Source organism: Xyrauchen texanus, chromosome 37 (genome assembly GCF_025860055.1).
Source record: "Xyrauchen texanus isolate HMW12.3.18 chromosome 37, RBS_HiC_50CHRs, whole genome shotgun sequence".
NCBI classification, from domain to species: Eukaryota; Metazoa; Chordata; class Actinopteri; order Cypriniformes; family Catostomidae; genus Xyrauchen; species Xyrauchen texanus.
The window spans coordinates 22,445,856-22,461,190 of record NC_068312.1 but is presented as its reverse complement, the minus strand read 5'-3'; the positions used below and the strand labels follow the sequence as shown (position 1 = coordinate 22,461,190).

Below are 15,335 nucleotides of genomic sequence, written 5' to 3'. Positions count from 1 at the left end.
TCTGGAGTAAATTGTAATATTGTAGTAGTAACCATGGTTAATTTTTGTAAGGGTAAACAAAACAGAAGCCTAATAATTTTCTGTTTAGGCTCACAAATGTAAATTAAAAATAATAATAATAATAATAATAACATCTTACACATATCTATATATATCTATATCTATATCTATATCTATATATATCTATATCTATATATATATATATATATATATATATATATATATATATATATATATATATATATATATATATATCTATCTATATATATATATATATATATATATATATATATATATAATGACTTAAAACATGAACACTGTATGTGTTCAGCTTAATTTTTTGAACCGTGCGTACTGTACTAGGGATGTGCAAATAATAATATTTCAATTTAACCATTAAATCCCAAGAAATCGCAAAAAAAAATATTAATAGAAGTATTGGTATCAGATCGAAAAGAACATAAGTGGTATCACCCATCCTTAATGCTTTCTATAGTTAGGACTATTATATTGTCTGTGTATTACATACTGCACATCAGTTTTCACATGTCCTTATCTGATTATTCTCTCTCTTGCTCACTCACTTGCACTCTGTGAGCACTGTGCGAATAGCACACCTGCTTTATCAGACTCATGCTTACTGTATTATTTTTAACTGAAAATATTGACTGTATCGAGACTACATTTTATCTGACAAGCACAAAACACGTCAGCCAAAAGGCTTTCCTAAAACGATTCTTCAGGGAAGTTTGTTTGGGCACAACAGGATGGCTAAAAAGTTTGAGTCTACTAAACTAAATATGTGCACTTGAGGCAAATGAGACTTAAGTGGTTACATATTCACCAAAATGTGTTGTAGATTTTTAATAAATCATATTTAATTACTTTTTTATTTGTTAATGTTATATATATTTACTGTGTGTACACACACACACACACACACACACACACACACACACACACACACACACACACACACACACACAAGTTTGGAATAATGTACAGATTTTGCTCTTATGGAAAGAAATTGGTACTTTTCATCAATTGGCATTCAACTGATCACAATGTTATTAGTCAGGACATTAATAACGTGAAAAATTACTGATACATTTTGAAAAAAATTAAAATGTTAGGAACTTCTTAAACTATCTCAAAGAGTTCTCTCATCAAAACAATCCTCCACGTGCAGCAATGACAGCTTTGCAGATCCTTGGCAAAAGGTCAATGGGGTTAAGATCCACAACACCCTTTTCCAATTATCTGTTGTCTAATGTCCGTGTTTCTTTGCCCACTCTAACATTTTCTTTTTCGAAAAGAAAAAAGTGTTTCAAAAGTGGCTTTTTCTTTGCAATTCTTCCCATAAGGCCTGCACCCCTGAGTCTTCTCTTTACTGTTGTACAAGAAACTGGTGTTGAGCACGTAGAATTCAATGAAACTTTCAGCTGAGGACATGTGAGTGGTGTATTTCTCAAACTAGAGACTCTGATGTACTTATCATCTTGTATATTTGTACATCTGGCCTTCCACATCTCTTTCTGTCCTTGTTAGAGCCAGTTGCCCTTTGTCTTTGAAGACTGTAGTGTACACCTTTGTATGAAATCTTTTTTGACAATTTGAAGCATTGTATAGCCTTCATTCCTCAAAACAATGACTGACAAGTTTCTAGAGAAAGCCGTTTATTTTTTGCCATTTTTTATCTAATATTGACCTTAAGACATGCCAGTCTATTACATACTGTGGCAACTCAAAAACAAACACAAAAGACAATGTTAAAGGTCCTATATGTAATATTTTACTGTACTAAATCATAAAATGACCATAATATGTCATTAGAGAATTAGGAAATATGCCAAGTTATAATACCGGCTTCTCCGATAACAACGCTACAGCCAGTATATTCTTCTTTGAAGTTTCCATTCCTGGCCATAATTTTGGTTTATGTTTTTAGCCTGTGTGATCCCGCCCACTGCCTACTCACCAATAGTATTTCGACACCTACGTTTGCAGGCAAACAACACTGCATGCTGCAGCCATGAAAGCCAAATGCATAAATGTAAGCCAGCAAACGAACGGGCACAGAGATAACAGATTCCACCCGACCTAAAAAGCCTCGCCATCAATCTAAAAACCACCATGACCAGAGGTGTAGTAAAACACTGATAAATATTAGCTGATCAACTTACAGTGTAAAGCTCGTCGCTTGACATTTTTAGTTTGGATCGTTCCAGTTGCGTGTCCTCATTCTGGCAACCCGCATGAGCTTAGTGTCTGGGGCGGGGCAGACCGAAACTCTCCAATATTTTGATTTTGGACTGCAGCACCTATTTCAAATGCTTGTCGATCTAATATAGCCCCTTTAAGCTTCATTTAATGAACCAAATTGCTTTTAGCTGTGTTTGATATAATGGCAAGTGATTTCCTAGTACTAAATTAGCAATTTAGCATGATTACTCAAGGATAAGGTGTTGGAGCGATGGCTGCTGGAAATGGGGCCGGTCTAGATTTGATCAAAAATGACTTTTTTAAAATGGTGATGGTGCCATTTTTTTTTTTACATCAGTAATGTCCTGACTACACTTTGTGATCAGTGGAATGCCACTTAAATTAAAGTAACAAATTTCCTTCCGAAACAGCAAAATCTGTACAAACTTTTGGCAGCCACACACACACACACTGCTGTGACTAAACAAAACTGTGTTATATTTTAGCATTTTTAAATTAGTCACCCTTTGCCTAAAGTTTGCAGACATGTACTCTTGACATTTTCTCAACCAATTTCTTGAGGTATCACCCTGGGATGACTTTTAAACAGTATTGAAGGAGTTCCCATCTATGTTGGGCATGTATTGGCTGCTTTATTAGTTGGTCCAAGTAATCCATTTAAAAAACTTTTATTTTTAATTACATTTTAGTTTTGTAATGAAATAAATTAATATGGTGGCATAATAATAGCACCTTGCTCTACCAATTAAGTGCAGCAGCATATGCAGATCTAGTCCGCCAAAAAAAACTATATATACATTATAACACCTTCAATTTATTCAGAGAGTTGTCATGAGTAAAATAGGGTTTAACCCTCCTTACCTAATAATGGAGGCCCCAACAGAACAGGAGCGCACTCTACGATGGTGACCAGGCCGACTGCACTGGAGAATCTCTGTGCACCCACCAGGTCCATAAGAGTCTCAAACAGTATGGAACTGAGCCAGCCGAATGCCACACCAAAAAACATGGCATAAATAGCAAAGCCCATGTAATCTGTGGAGAATGGCGCCATCAGGTGGCAGACACCATTATATAGCACAGATGCGGCAAAGAAGTACTGTATACGTGGACGGACCCAGCGTGTGTTGGCCACCAGACCCATGGATGGCCGAGCGATCATGTCAGTGAAGGCCAATATGGACAACAGGAAGGCAGCCTTATCTTTGGAAATGCCTTTACTTTTTGCATAGTTACTGAGGAAGACAAGGGGTGTGAAGAGGCCAAAAAACATGATGACATTTCCAAGCAGGTACAGCAAGAAGCCACGGTGGGTGAAGAGGGTCAGATCCAGGAAGCCGTTTATGGTCTGGAAGACAGTTTTCTTCTCTTGCCGTTTTGGTTCTTCTTCCTCTTTCGGTCTGGCAGGCTGTGGTTTTGGTCCAATGGGCCGCATTAGCGATCCTGCAACGCAGCAGTTCAGCAAAGCTCCACCCAGGATGAGGAAACTGCCCCTCCACCCATACTGATCGAACAGCCAGCTGTTCAGTGGGGCCAGTGTGGACAGGAACACTGGACTGCCTGCCATTGCGATGCCATTAGCTATCGGCCGACGCTTGTAAAAGTATTTACCAATCATGGTCAATGCTGGGTTAAGATTGAAAGCCAAACCCAGGCCTAGAAAAGGAAGAAATAAGAGAAAACTTGTAAACATTCAGACACTAAATTTACCTGTGAAAAATGTTATTAATTTAATGTCTCTGCAGATGTTTAAGAAATAAAAGCTTTGCAAGGAATGGAAGTGGGAAGTTACGGTGCTTGAAACGTGTGCCAAGGCGGAGTTACAGTGAATAGGAGCGGATCTGCATCGACCAAATTTTTTCATCTGATTTTTTTTCCTTTAAGTATTTGATGCACATAACTGTCAAAGATTAAAATACTTAGCAGCAGCATTGACACTACAATAGACTCTATGCACAGTCAGTACCGCATTTTGTAAGAAGGATTAGCACCGGAAACAATTTATTTCTACACTGAAACTTGCTGTCAAGGTGACTCGGGGGAGGGAGATTACTTTTTATACATGTTAGTTTACAGGGGATTCTGCAGATGATGTTGAACAACATCGATCACTCATTGAGACACGGAGCTGTTGCTTCATCCAGTAAAAAGGAGGTTTAATGTGTATTTGAAGTAATATCAACAACTATGAGGGTGCATATTTACAAGCCATATCAACCCAGCTCTGGCTTCGCAAGGCCCACTTTTCTGACTATATTTACTTATTCATATAATTATTTTAATTAATCTTGCGAGATAAAGTGTACCACTATAATAGACAAATGATGATACTCTGATTATAGTTCACTCCCTAATTTGACCTGAAGTCAGAGGTGCAAAACCATACTGTATATGCAATGGATAGGATGGCACACTAAAAGGGTGCAACACCCCTCCTTCTCGGAAGGCGAAAATGATCAAATGACACCCCTACTCCAGAATGTGTTTAGGGGGCGCCAATGTAGGCATCACATACATACATAATATACAAATACATGCATACATAGGGCTGGGCGATATATTGAATATTAATGATATAATAGAGATAATTTTCCTGACGATGCAAAAATGTACCAATATCGTGAATCTCTCTATGATTTTAATGTGCTTTAATTTTGCCATTACGTTTCATAAAGAGCACATCAGTAGACTAATTCAATGATCCTTCAGGGCTGCACAATTAATCAAAATAACACCAAAATGGTGAGATGGTCATCTGTGATTATTATTCCACAAAAGGCAGTGATTTAAAGACAGATAAACATGGTCTTTGTTTGTTTCAGAACAAACCGGTGACACGCTGAACTGTATGCATTGCGCATGGCAGTGCTCTCAGATCAATTCATGTGCATTGTGAGATCAATTCATGTGCATTGTGAAATCAAAGTAATGCAGGTTCAAGCATTCGCGCAATTCCAGACATTAGTAACCACAACAAGATATTATACAAATCTACAAACGTGGCATCGTATAATAGAAAAGGGGACGATTACGGCATTTCAGTACTTATTAATACTTCTGGTACTGGTATTGTATCAAAAATATCGATTCTCACACAAAAATATAGATTCTAACATTGCTGTTCTTTTTTTTTAAACTAGGGTTATTATTTTTTGGTTACCATGAACATGACAAATAATCATAAGATTCGAAGCGAAATAAAAAGAATTAGGCTATATAAGCAAATAATTGTGCAACTATTTCTTCCTCCACCCATACTAACATGCATGCTGAAAGACTCAAGCAGACAAGTGTTGCGCCGTCACAAAGTTCGTTCAAACAATAGGGATCAGTGCCTTGTAGAGGTAATGACTGAAATTCAGAGAAACAGCTTCTGGAGTAAATCCACACTAAAATAACATATCTAAAGGTGACATTTATTATGAGTTTGTGGGTAACTGTTGTAAATAATTGATAAAATAAAATAGTTAACCAAGGTTTTACTAAATTAATATTGTAGTTAGGGTAAACAAAACCGAAGTCTAATAATTTTCTGTTTGGGCACACAAATGTAAAAAAAATAATAATAAATGAATGACTAAAAATACATTTTAAATTACCCTCAACATTGTTTTATAGAAGTATCGGTTTTGAAGGATATTGGACTTGAAATTATTGCTTTTTTTTTTAATCAAAAAGAAAATAAGTGGTATCGTCCATCCCTACACTTAAATACACATTTCTTTTCTGTGTCAAAATAAAAGCTCCAGGTGGAGGTGAAGTAAACAGGATAAATATACAGTATATTAATTATGCCAATTTAAAAATCAGAATATAATAATTCAGCATTATATTATAATAAAACCTGAAGTGTCCCACAGTAATGTTTTAAAAAATTATTCAGTGAAGTAGCTTTGCACTTTTGTATTCGTAAAAACATTTGAAGGACAATTTAAATCATTAACATTTTAAATAATGCTATTTCTTAAGCTACTATGTATCATTTTAAATGAAATATAATATAAAGTGCATATCAATAAAAATTATTGAATTTCATTCTCCCTTTAATTATTTTAAAATATATTTTTATTGAATGTCTTTAAAATATTGAATCTTCTTGGCTACAATAGTTGTTTGGATAAAATTATGGTTCCTCTGATTAAAAAGCAAAAAAAAAAAAATTTGAGCCATTTTAGAGCAAATACATACTTATCCAGATATATCACGAATATTGTCAATAGGCGATAAAAATATTATAAAAAATATTGACATACCGCCCAGCCCAATACATACATACATGTACATTCAAACACAGTGACCCTTACTTAAACCATACCATCTGTCTATTAGTGATCAATATTAGTTAATTTTATTGTATTTATGCAAAATATAACTTTTTAATGAATGGAAAAGAGCCCTTATGATGGATGAGTATTTTTTACTCTTGACTTTTTTCATTTATTTGCAAAAAAGCAAAAAGTGATACCAATACCAATAAATCATAATTAAAAAGTGTATTTTATCATAACTTTTGTATAATTATTCATTTAAATATTGTGGTGTGATATTACAGTTTGCACAAATAAAAACAAATTAATCAATCCTCAACTGTAAGTTTCTTTTTCTTCAGATGAATATGGGGTTTTCCTCATGTGTGACTAAGGGAAATAATAATAATTTCCAAATAAAACAGTACCGTAAGTATTGTTTTCTCATTGATGTTTTGTCACCCTGTGGAAGGCTTTAAAACCTCAGCTAAGCAATATACATTCTCTCTAACTTCATCTTCTGGTGTTTGTTGTCTCCTCCAAAAGAATAACTGCAAAAAAGTCCTCACTTTATATCGCTGTAACATGGATGGTTTACTATATCTGAAACACTTTGCACACAGAGGAAGCCTCACACAATTGGACAGCAATGATGGGACGTTCTGCGAGCTTCATATCACAAGTATTTAATCTTGTTGGAGCTCATTACTGAGATTATTTTATACTTTTAATAAATAAGATCACATTTGATGTGATCAATCAATTATTTTAGAAAGAGGAGCAACTTTCTTGACATTTTAGCTATGGCTGAATACGATACCGGAAGCTCATTAGCACCCCCAGATTTTACCGGAAATACATAGGCTATGTGCAGCATTGTAAGGAAGCCCCTTTTGTCCTTGGTTTATTACTTATGTCTTGTTATCTCTTGATCACAACTATGGTGTTTTCTGTGGTGGTGGCGTAGTGGGCTAAAGCACACAACTGATAATCAGTAGGTCGCTGGTTCGAGCCAATGGACACCTCCTTGAGCAAAGCACTTAACTCCATGAGCAAAGCACTTAACTCCAGGTTGCTCCAGGGGAATTGTCCCTGTAATAAGTGCACTGTAAGTCGCTTTTTTCTCCCATGTTCTCGTGAATTCAACACAGTTCTCACAAAAAAACCCTTGCAGCACCACATAATCTCACAGGCATAGCATGTTCATTCTCAGTTTATCACAACAGTAGGCTACTCTAGGTCAATGAGAAGGATTTTATCTCAGTTTTATCTAGATAAGAGAAAGTCTTCAGTCATCATTTGCCATCCATGGAGTAATGATGGGAAAATATAGCTTTCTGAAGCAATGAGACTTTAAATACAAACTAATTGAAATTTGGTTCGTTCAAATTTATCAAAGCGGCATTATTTCATTTTCGGATTTTATTATTTTGTCTTTGTGTCATGATGGACTTACATTTACATGGCTTGGATGCAGCATTACTTAAAATCAATAGTTTTCAGTTACAGATTCCATTGTAGAATTTTTGTATTCTCTTTAGTATTCTCAGTCAGCCATGATTACTTTAATGAGTGAAAGTGCCAAATAACAGGATGGTTACTGAGATTAAGCGAGTATCGTCATGTGATTCTAACATGGCAGACCCCATGTGCGGACCATCTACATGTAGAATAAAATGGCTTTTATAAGGTTACTGATATAACTAGAGTCATAATTTTAATGTGAGTGGCCATGATTTCCTAGATATATTGCAACATTACAATCCATGTCTTTAGGAGTTAAACATTTTTAATAAGGAAAATTTAATGATTGCTCCTTTAACTAAAGTATAAATAAGCAATAGCCAAGGGAACGCTCAAAGGTTTCACATATGTGTTAAGTCATTGTGTTCTGTTAAGAAACAAAAATGTCAGTAAATTAATAACCGTTAATTAACATTATTAATGTTATCTTGAGAAAACAAGACAGAAAAAAAAGTTTTAATCCAAGGACAATACAGGCTTCCATACCATTATCATTTTGGTCACATGCATTTTTGACTTGAATGTACTTTGAGTGATGGGATCACCAAACTTTTTGGACCCTGAAAAAACCCTGATTTAGTGCTGTCCACTTGTGATCAAATCACCTGAAACAGGTGTTAATACCATTCATAAATAAGATTTGGGTCTTATTAAGACTTGGGATGACCAGTGTCATTCAATATGCTTACCACCTATAACTCCCACACAGAAGTAAAGACCCTCCACTGTGTTACAGAATGATGCGGCAACCAATCCTGTTCCAGACAGACAACCCCCTGCAATCATGATCGGACGACTCCCAAACTTATTCACCAAAATACTGCTGACTGGTCCTGTTGAGAGATAATATATGGGTTAAAAAGTAATAAATAAAAAGAATACATTAAACAAAATCATTTAACAAATACAGAGGCAAAAGCCCTGTTACAATCGCATTGACCCACCATTAGATGGCATTATCAAAGCAGTCATTCATACCACTGACAGTGTCAAAAGGACACCAGAGAGGAGTCAGATGAAGGAAACTGTGACGTGATAAAGCCTGAAGTGATGAGTCAACTGAGGTGGTGTAAAGGAAAAAACCTTAATCAGCAGAACTAAGGCTGACCTGGTGTGCTTGGAACAGGAACTGCCTCTTTCTGTGCGTGTTCGGTCTTTCAGTTAAAGCTAAAGTGTGTAATTTCACCAAATATTAAAACACTTTATCCTATCCCAGCTTAATATGCAGAGACAACTATAAGCAAGCCATCTGTAGGTTGATTTCTCCAAAAAGTATAACAATATTTGGCAGTATCACAACATTGATATAGCAAGCTATAACAAAATGACAAAAAAAAAAAGATTTATGGGTCGTATTGTGCATCACAGAAGACAGTTCAATGTAGGTCAAAGGTGCATTAACTCACACACGTTGGTGAGGCTATCCTTATGAGGACTCTCCACAGACATAATGATTTTTTATACTGTAAGAACTACAGATTCTATCCTCTGACCCTCACAAAAAATGGTCTGCATTTTTTAGTATGTTTAAGCGATTTGAGTTATAGGGACACTAGAAATGTCCTAATAAACCACATTTATAGCATATTAGCTTTCTAATTACCAGTTTGTAACTTAAAAATAAAAATGTCCTCAGCACGCACACACACACACACACACACACACACACACACACACACACACACTAGAGGCTCAAGTATCCAAAGGCTGTAAGTGAATAAATAAACTGCCTTGTCAGTGCTGTGCTTGTGAAAGGCTTGGAGCAGCATCACACTTAAATCTTGGCCATAAGTTCATAACTTTGTAACTACACTTACACAACACCAATGCCTTTTAAAATAGGTTGTTTGGTCAACATGGCAACTAAGAATTTTCATGATATACATAGAAAGAATGGAGTAAAATTTGGAATGGTTTCTATACCAAGTTAACATACATTAGCCAAATCCATCACAGTACTATGGGATGATTGAGACATTTGATGCACAAGAATCTAGAGCAAAACTGAATGCCATAGCAAAAGTATATACAAAAATTATCCAAACGAAAGCAACTATGGCAAGTAAAATTAGCTTTAAAATGTTTATAAATAAGCCCACTTTGTGTAATATTAATATGGAATGGCTCTAAAAAGCTATAAATTCTTCCCTTTACACCAAAATTCTAAAATATTTGTTATCTAAACTTTAGTTTTTGCCACTTCATCTTGGAGATCAAGAGGCAGCATTTTCCCACAAGCTTCATGTAGCAAAAGTCAAGATCCCATCCCTGTGTCACACCCCTCAAATTAATTTATTTTGACAGGCTTTGTGTAGCAACAAACAGGCCATCCTTTCAACCCTAAAAAAGAGACAAAGGCACCAGTGAGGCACAAACAATTTTACATAAACTGGATCAGAGATGGGGAGATGCAAGAGAACAGGTTTTAGATAGAAGTTTTGTGTATTTTAATAGACAGAATCTATTCAGGATCAGGAGCAGCGGTATGACTCCCAACAAACACTGAATAGAAAATATAACAGATGTGGGCACAGGTCAAAGAGGTATATCTAGCATTACTTCAAATCTGTGCTAACATGAGTCAAGAGTAGTGTAGAGTATTTATCAGTCGGACGATATTATCCTTGATATAATGGTATCAGCGTATATGTGTACCGTTATGAAAACTTTTTTTCAGAACATATAATGCAGAAAACAATACTTTAGAATAGGTGTAATAACGTAGTTTGTCCAGCAGAGCATGCTCCGACTCCATTATTTATAGAGCTGAGCGGGCGGTGGTTCTGCAGTTAGTGACTTAAGTGGTTGTAGAGTGGAGGAGGGCAGGGCCGGGCCAGTCCCCAATCAGATTGGGGGCGCGCGAGGGATAAAGGCGGCCGGTGATGACAGTTCGAGAGAGAGAGAAAGACATGCAGCTGTTCTGTGTTTATGTTTGTGTGATTTCCGTTCAGTTTATGATTAAACTATTATTTATATTGCCAAGCCGGTTCTCACTACCTCCTTTCCCTTAACCCACTTTTCATTGGTGCCGAAACCCGGGAAGGAGGAGGGATGCCCATCGGAGTCCTTGACACTGCCGTCCACCAAGGGGAGCGCCGCTGCCATCTGCGACGGGAGGAGGGAAGAGACTCCCTGACTGCCTGGAGCGGTAGGGCCGCTGCCAGGGGCGGAGGAGAGTCCCAACGGGTCGGCGAGAATACGGAGGGGCGTTCTGTCCGCTGGGGGTCGGTCTGACTCCTCACTCCGGGAGGAGTGGCTGCCGTCTGCCTGAGAGAGTGGAGGAGTGATCGGGGACCACATGATAGCGCATCAGAGAACTGGTGAGTGAGTTTTTTTCTCTCTCTATCACTTCGTGTTGGCCATTATCCTTTGCCTATATTGTTTTGTTGTTGTTTTTACCCCCCTGCCTCCTCCCAGGTCGAGCAAGGCGGGGATACAAGGCACGCATAAATACGGAGAGGAGGGGGGTGTAAGTCATGGCGGGGTATCCCTGGCCTGAGGCAACGCTGAGAGGAGTGTAGAGCGGAGGAGGTGGGGGCACGTGAGGGATATAGGGGGCCGGTGACGATGGTTCGAGAGAGAGAGAGAGAGAGAGAGAGAGAGAGAGAGAGAGAGAGAGAGAGAGAGAGAATGACATGCAGCTGCTCTTGTGTTTATGTTTTCCGTTCAGTTTATCATTAAACTATTATTTATATTGCCAAGCCGGTTCTCGCCTCATCCTTTCCCTTAACCCGCTTTACAGTGGTGTCTTCACAGTAAGTAACTAGTTAGTGAAATACATACTGGAAAGTTAATAAACAATGACCCCATAATTTAACTAATATAACATTAACCCTGTCCCTAACAAGCATGTGACTCATGTTTATCACATCTGTTTGCCATGTTAGCCAGCTATAGTTTGTCAGTGCAGTCAGTAACGTAGCAGATTGAAAGGTAAGCATCAGAGTATATTTTTGCAGCTCAGCAGACAACAATGCTGTGGTGGATTGTGTCTGTTGAGTGTCGATTTCATGCTACGTTGTTACCAAATGGTGTTGCGCAATGCTGGAAAGTAAATAAACAACATCCATCTTTTACTCTCCATGACAACAAGCTTATAGCTAACTAGCCAACCACGTAGCTATTTTCATAGCTTGTCAGCTGAGTGGAAGCTAATGTGCGAGGTGCACTTCAACTTAGCACATAAGTCTCAACTGGCGTCCACCCCCTGGAAATCCAAAAGGTCCATGCACACTCATAAGAATTTCCACGACACCATTTTTTTGTTAGCGCTGCATAAATGATTGCATTATCTTGACCTATACTGACATGTTCAGTCAATCCCAACCGGACCCCCGCCTACTTGCCCTTGAGAGGCGTCAGATCCGTGTGACTGTAAATGCATTTTAATATCCCCACAGGCCGACGATTTGAATTCTTTAACATCCTTCACTGGAATGAAATTCACCGGGATACCAAATCAGTTCTCACTTAAGTAATATTTATTGAATGATAGGATATTAGCAGCAAAGTGTAGCGGAGCTCGCCACTAGGCTGCTTGCCCTCGCATAGTCACTCCAGGCTATTAGCTTTTTCATAAAAACACTACAGTTTATTTTTTTTTTTAGAAAAGACTATCAACATTAAACTAACCACAGTAATATGAAGCCACCCATGGTCTTACCTAATAGCTCTGTCATAGTAGAACAATGGTAAACTTTCATTGACAAGTACAATTTGAAAAGTTTGAAAATTACATGCACCATGGAAAAAAAAATATTGAAATGTTTTTCTCCTGTTCTATCCTATTCCTATTATAATTGGCGCCTGCCTTTCAATATTTTATAGGTAACTTAAATCATTAGGCCTGCTGAACTCAGTCTTGTTTAAATAAAATATCCAAACAAATGCATTCAGTTAAAGTCTCCAGTTACCTTCATCACTGATTTCAAGGTGGGGGATTTTGGCTAGTGAAAATGCTGAGTGGCTATTGACCTTGGAAAACTACTAGCCACAGTGTCTGTGGTTTTCAGAAAAATTTATATTTTTACCCAGGTCATGAAATTATCATTTATACTTAAAATCAAAAGGTGACCACCCCAACACACTCAAACAAGTATCAAACTTTCATTCATACAAACTCATCAAAATGGTTGACAGGACATACTCGCAAATCAACACTTTTTCAAACAAAAAAAACTAAAAAAAAAAAATTCAATCACACACCAACTAGGTGTTTACTAGGTATGAAATTCAATAGAAAAACAGTTCACAAGAAATAAGTTCTCCCTCTTCTTGGCCTCTCAGGTTATAGGTGACAGTATTTATGGAAGAGCCTCTTTGTTGAGCTCAGGCTACGTGCTGAAGTGCATGTTCAATATGTAGTCGTTGTATATTTACATATTTGTGTGTGTGTGAGAAACCACAGACAGTTATACTCCAGGAAGTGACGTCATCTGACACAGCCCTCACCCACACGTCAACGTGGTACTTGTCTGAACACATTTCTGTATGACTAATATTTGCACTGCTGAATCCATTCTAGTATGATATCATGTGACTAAGCAACTCTGTTGCCCTTGAAGCAAAAATTCCACCCTTATTTAGCAGACTTAAACTAATTTGACTGGATTGAGTTCGGACTATCTGCCAAATAAACTGAATACTTATTACTTGCGTACATTTCTTTCATACCTTTTATTTTGCCTTGCTTTGCAAACTGTGACTGACTAGTTTAATGCTGTGATGACATTGCATTCTGGGTGCACTCCAAAAAAGTTTGGCTCTTCACTCCCTTCAGACATTTCAACTTATAAAAATAGTTGACACCCATTACGTCCCTTATCACCGTAAAGGATTAGTTCACCAAAAAATTAAAATTCTCTCATCATTTACTCACCCTCATGCCATTCTAGATGAGGATGACTTACTTCCTTCAGCAAACACAAATTAAGATTTTTTTAGAAGAATATCTCAGCTCTGTAGATCCATACAATGCAAAATTTTAAAAGATCAAAAAAGACTTAAATCAGCATAAAATAATTCATAAAACTCCAGTGGTTAAAACAATGTACCCAGAAGCGATCTGATGTGTGTGAGAAACAGATCAATATCTGTATCAAAACAAAGAAAATTTTGTAAATTGTCCTCCATGCTCAGTCAATCTCTACTCTAACTTTCACGTTTACTTTCTTCTCCTGTTTTTGTTAATTCACATTCTTAATGCATACACCCCCTACTGAGCAGAGAGAATAATTTCTAGCATATTACTAACATATTGATCTGTTTCTCACCCACACCTATCATATCCTTCTGAAGATATGGATTAAAATACTGCAGTCATATGTATTACTTTTATGCTGCCTTTGAGTGTACATTTTGGCATCCATTCAATTGCATTGTATGGACCTACAGAGCTGAAATACTCTTAAAACTCTTAATTTGTGTTCTGCAGAAGTCGTCATACACATCTGGGATGGCATGAGGGTGAGTAAATGATAAGATAATTTTTCTTTTTGGGTGAACTATTCCTTTAACAAGTGTATGAAAACTTGTGAGGATTCATGCAAACACATGCAGATGTTCAGTCTCCCTTTGTGCATTAGTAGCGCAGCAGAAGCAAACAGCAGGCCAGAATTTAAACACACAGCTGTGTTTTAAATCTACGATTATTTTACTCTACCAGAGCATAACCACAGCAAAAACAAACTCTATTCAAAACCTTGTGAGCTGCCGCTCTGTACAAAAGACATTTGTAAATGAGACTGACCTCCTGCATACATGACAGCCAGCATGATTGATGAGATCCATGACACTTGGCTGCTCGTGGCATTAAAGATGACCTCGATCTCTTTGAAGAACACTGTGATGGACTTGGGGAAAGCATAGGAGAAACCAATGCTGATGAAAGCCCCTACAACCACTGCCCAGCCCCAGCCACCCTCCGGAGGGGTGTATCCCACTGGCCCTCCTGTCGCAGGCGGCATCTCCTTACAAACACGAAGATGGGAATGATGATGAAGAGAAGGATCAGATGAACTTCAAGCACACTGGATCAGTCTGTGGCCAGAGAAAGAGAGAAATAAAGATATAAGAAATCACACAAAGACATAAAAAAAAAAGCTCCGGCCTTCTTTACACCTGGTCATAATATCTATTTTGACTAGTTGTTTAGATTTCAAGGAAAGTCTCTGATTTCATGACAACATATTGTAAATCAATGATTACATTAGTATATTATTGAATGATAAAATTGCAAGGTGACAATTCCTTTGTTAACTACAAGTACCATCTGGTAATATGCATTTAAAATATTGGACCATCTACGAGTCCAAATGTGGTTGAAATGGACAAATCTTAAAA

At 37.3% G+C, this 15,335-nt stretch overlaps 1 protein-coding gene across 1 annotated transcript in view; it reads right to left on the bottom strand.

Annotated features, from left to right (window-relative positions):
* Nucleotides 1-15,335, bottom strand: part of LOC127631256 (monocarboxylate transporter 1-like) — a 46,199-nt gene that overhangs the window by 7,502 nt on the left and 23,362 nt on the right. Inside the window, exons 2-4 of the mRNA XM_052109328.1 lie at nt 14,743-15,032; nt 8,684-8,827; nt 3,085-3,879 (exon numbers count right to left, since the gene is read on the bottom strand). Of these exons, the coding sequence (XP_051965288.1) occupies nt 3,085-3,879; nt 8,684-8,827; nt 14,743-14,959 (1,156 nt within the window). The 5' untranslated portion in view covers nt 14,960-15,032. The remainder of the gene's footprint in view (nt 1-3,084; nt 3,880-8,683; nt 8,828-14,742; nt 15,033-15,335) is intronic.